This window comes from Sinocyclocheilus grahami, unplaced genomic scaffold (assembly GCF_001515645.1).
Source record: "Sinocyclocheilus grahami isolate Dianchi unplaced genomic scaffold, SAMN03320097.WGS_v1.1 scaffold1980.1, whole genome shotgun sequence".
NCBI lineage: Eukaryota > Metazoa > Chordata > Actinopteri > Cypriniformes > Cyprinidae > Sinocyclocheilus > Sinocyclocheilus grahami.
In genome coordinates this window covers 52,990-57,739 of record NW_015507159.1, presented here as the reverse complement: position 1 = coordinate 57,739, position 4,750 = coordinate 52,990, and the positions used below count along the sequence as shown (strand labels likewise).

Genomic DNA, 4,750 nt, shown 5'->3' with positions numbered 1-4,750 from the left:
AATAATTAATGTGAAGAATTAAGTGTGAAACCATCAGGAACCTTTTAGTCTCCAGTGCCACTATTTTCCAGAACTGCAACCTTGAGTCTCCAGAAGTACAAGGTGTCAGGTTCTCAGAGACTTTGCTTGTGTAAAGAATCCTAAAAAATGACCCCTACTAAATAAGAAGTTAAACGCAAAATTGAAATATCTAAATATAAAATATCTAAAACAAATAAATTGTTATTCATCTATTGCACAAAAGCAACATGAACTCATATAAAATATAAACGATTAACAGGCGCCAGTTTATGCAGAGTTTCTATTTAGGCTATAACACATGTTTGCAGCGCTGAGCAATGCAGTGCTGAAATTTGCGTGCTCACGAATCCTCTCATTATAACACACAAATTGTAGACATTATGAAAGATTCATTATGTATATATTTATTGTGTTATAACAGAGGTTTGTGAGATTGCGATAAACTGAGATGTCTTTTAGAGATTATAAATGCAGTGCTCTTTGCTGGCATTCTGCCATCCAAACCATGCACGCAGCAGCCGCTTGCTTTAGTTAAACATAACAGTGTTCTGTGAATGTTGATGCTTTAATAACAAATATTTATCGGGAGCGTGTATGCTGGGATTTCATAAATTTCATGGAGAAAAAAGTAACGTAACTAGTAATGTAACTAATTACTAATTACTTTTGAAATAAAGTAATCAGAACAGTAACGTGATTTCTTTTAAAAGGAGTAATCAGTAATCAGATTACATTTTCAGAGTAACTTGCCAAACACTGACCCCGCAGCTCATGTGACAAGAACCAACCAATCAGTTTTACCCTTTCTGTAACAACACTGAAAGCTCAGCCAAGATGGAGGAACATATGATCATAACTGTACAAAGATAACCATTTAAAAATAAATTTAGTAGCAGAGCTACTGCAAGTGATTCTGCAAGTGCTGGAAATCCATTTATCCTTCCCTGTAAATTCTGCGTTGTTATGGAGAACATCCACATATTTTTAGACACGACAGGGGTTGGGTATCGAAAACCGGTTCAATTTTAGAACCTGTTCCAAATTTCCAAGAACCGGGTATTCGATAAGACGCGTGCATTTCGATTCTGCTTAACGATTCCTGCGTTCGCATTGTAATGTGATTTAAAACGATTTAATTGCAGGAAGGGAAAGAACTTGCGCCTTGTTTGCCTGCAGCGCACATGAAGTGCAAGCGTGAGCACAGAGAACAGAGGTCGCGGTACGGGTTCCCGGTTTGTGTCCGTTCTCGAACCGCTCCGTGTATTTCCACTAGAAAAGGTTGTTCCGGGCCGAAATGGTCTTCTTTCATATTTGTCGACCAATATGCAGAAAACCCTGTCAGTATATCATCATAAACACAGCCGTTTTTGTCTTAAGTAAAAGTAAACAGATGAACACATGTGTACAGTATTTTTAGATCCGCGTGCGTTCGGTGTTAAAGAGACCGCAGCCTAATAAAAGTGCTGCCTGTCATTAATGTTAATCAAAGAACAAAAGAAAATCATTCACTGATCTTGACTGAATATATTTAATAACTTTATTCTAGATTTTATTTATTAAAAGAAAACACTGCAGTGTTTTTAAACTTTTAATTACAGTTTCTGTACCTGAAATTTGGTTCAGTTGTATTTATTTATACTATTGCTAATTGATTTGTTTGTTCCTATTTTATTACTGACTGTTTACTTGTCTTTAACACTTTAATATTAGAAATTTATATTAATCTAGCTGTTTTTGCTGTGGTATTTGTTTAAAATCATTGGCAAAGATCAAATATAAACGATTAACAGGTGCAAGCGTATGCAGAGTTTCTATTTAGGCTATAACACATGTTTTACAGCGTTGAGCAATGCAGTGCTGAAATTTGCCTGCTCATGAATCCTCTCATTATAACACACGAATTGTAGACATTATGAAAGATTCATTATGTATTTATTGCAGATTGCGATGAACTGGGATGTCTTTTAGAGATTATAAATGCAGTGCTCTTTGCTGGCATTCTGCCATCCAAACCATGCACGCAGCAGCCGCTTGCTTTAGTTAAACATAACAGTGTTCTGTGAATGTTGATGCTTTAATAACAAATATTTATCGGGAGCGTGTATGCTGGGATTTCATAAATTTCATGGAGAAAAAAGTAACGTAACTAGTAATGTAACTAATTACTAATTACTTTTGAAATAAAGTAATCAGAACAGTAACGTGATTTCTTTTAAAAGGAGTAATCAGTAATCAGATTACATTTTCAGAGTAACTTGCCAAACACTGACCCCGCAGCTCATGTGACAAGAACCAACCAATCAGTTTTACCCTTTCTGTAACAACACTGAAAGCTCAGCCAAGATGGAGGAACATATGATCATAACTGTACAAAGATAACCATTTAAAAATAAATTTAGTAGCAGAGCTACTGCAAGTGATTCTGCAAGTGCTGGAAATCCATTTATCCTTCCCTGTAAATTCTGCGTTGTTATGGAGAACATCCACATATTTTTAGACACGACAGGGGTTGGGTATCGAAAACCGGTTCAATTTTAGAACCTGTTCCAAATTTCCAAGAACCGGGTATTCGATAAGACGCGTGCATTTCGATTCTGCTTAACGATTCCTGCGTTCGCATTGTAATGTGATTTAAAACGATTTAATTGCAGGAAGGGAAAGAACTTGCGCCTTGTTTGCCTGCAGCGCACATGAAGTGCAAGCGTGAGCACAGAGAACAGAGGTCGCGGTACGGGTTCCCGGTTTGTGTCCGTTCTCGAACCGCTCCGTGTATTTCCACTAGAAAAGGTTGTTCCGGGCCGAAATGGTCTTCTTTCATATTTGTCGACCAATATGCAGAAAACCCTGTCAGTATATCATCATAAACACAGCCGTTTTTGTCTTAAGTAAAAGTAAACAGATGAACACATGTGTACAGTATTTTTAGATCCGCGTGCGTTCGGTGTTAAAGAGACCGCAGCCTAATAAAAGTGCTGCCTGTCATTAATGTTAATCAAAGAACAAAAGAAAATCATTCACTGATCTTGACTGAATATATTTAATAACTTTATTCTAGATTTTATTTATTAAAAGAAAACACTGCAGTGTTTTTAAACTTTTAATTACAGTTTCTGTACCTGAAATTTGGTTCAGTTGTATTTATTTATACTATTGCTAATTGATTTGTTTGTTCCTATTTTATTACTGACTGTTTACTTGTCTTTAACACTTTAATATTAGAAATTTATATTAATCTAGCTGTTTTTGCTGTGGTATTTGTTTAAAATCATTGGCAAAGATCCTCTTGCAGTGTCCTGTAGGCTGTTGATTTTGCTCATGTTATTCAGCTGCACCAAAATGCTTTGTAAAAAGACACAGAATAAATGTTTGACATCTAAATGTTTGACTTAATTTTTTTTATATATTGGATTTTTTATCTTATTGGAATCGAAACTAGGAATCGATAAGCAGAAACGGAATTAGAATCGATCAAATTAAAATGATACCCAACCCTACAGGTGAACAGCCCCTAAGTGCTATTTCAAACATTCACTGCATAACCATGTCCAGTATTCCAGTTCCCTTCCCCCAACCAAACTTTAAAAGTATGTACATTATTCAATTAAAGGGCACCTATTATGCCCCTTTTTACAAGATATAATATTGGTCTTGGGTGTCCCCTTGGGTGACGCGTATACGTCTCTCTGCATTGCATACCTACATCAATAAACAGATGGTAGAAGCAACATGACTGAGAGCGAGAGAATCGGTGTTCAGCTCTATATATGGGAAGCAAAATGCACTGAAAGTGGGACGAAGTTACAGAGCTCGCGCCACGCTGACCTGTCATCAGTGTGGCTGCGCTACCGAATGGACAGTGTGGCACGAACTAATCTCACAAGCGCGGTGCTGATCAGTTAAAATACTTCGATAACGTAAGCACACAAATATGGTCAAAACTGTAAGCACTATGACATGATATTCACAAAGCAGTCTGGAGTGAAATGACTTGTGCAGACATACACGTATGTAGGTAGATTTTGAGGTGCATTACCTTAAAAAAACAAGTAATCAAAGTGTCCTCAGTGGCTCAGATGTTGGGAGAAAATTAAGACTCTTATGTTCAGTATTACATCCAAACACAGAGGATCGGGATTGCTTACGAGACATTTTTTACATTACAGCTGCTCGAACGCGGAGAAAATGGAGGACAGCCACTGAAGGCAGAAACTATAGCAGAATAGTAGTAGCACTACAGCAGTGATGTCACATTGCATAGAAAACCAAAACGGCAGGCCTAGTGAGACTGATTTGTTTTAATATGGATTAAAAAATAAAGGATGCAATTTACTTTTTTTGCTGCTTATTTTTTTCAGCAGGAGGGAGATACATGAACAGATCAGATCTCTGCCATCCTCTACATCTCACTCTCAGACCCACATCATGCAGGACAACACAGAAGCAGTCATGCATAAACACACACTAGAGACTAGAGACTTGCAGACATTCAAAGACCAGCACACAACCAGTATGAAGAACAAGTATGAGAGATTATTTGAGGGAACCAAACTCCAGGAGAATGAAAGCCTCCTGAACAGGATCTACACACAGCTCTACATCATAGAGGGAGAGAGAGAAGGAGTGAATGAAGAACATGAGGTTTTACAGATGGAGAAAACAGCCAGAACACAACACTCACAAGACACTCCAATCTACTGCAATGACATCTTTAAAGCCTCAGCTGAAGCAG

General features: G+C 37.4%; 1 protein-coding gene across 1 annotated transcript in view; it reads left to right on the top strand.

The window, feature by feature from the left end:
• Positions 1 to 4,750, top strand: part of LOC107573578 (NACHT, LRR and PYD domains-containing protein 3-like) — a 21,487-nt gene that overhangs the window by 11,395 nt on the left and 5,342 nt on the right. The window contains exon 5 of the mRNA XM_016260008.1: positions 4,380 to 4,641. Coding sequence (XP_016115494.1) covers positions 4,380 to 4,641 — 262 coding nt within the window. The remainder of the gene's footprint in view (positions 1 to 4,379; positions 4,642 to 4,750) is intronic.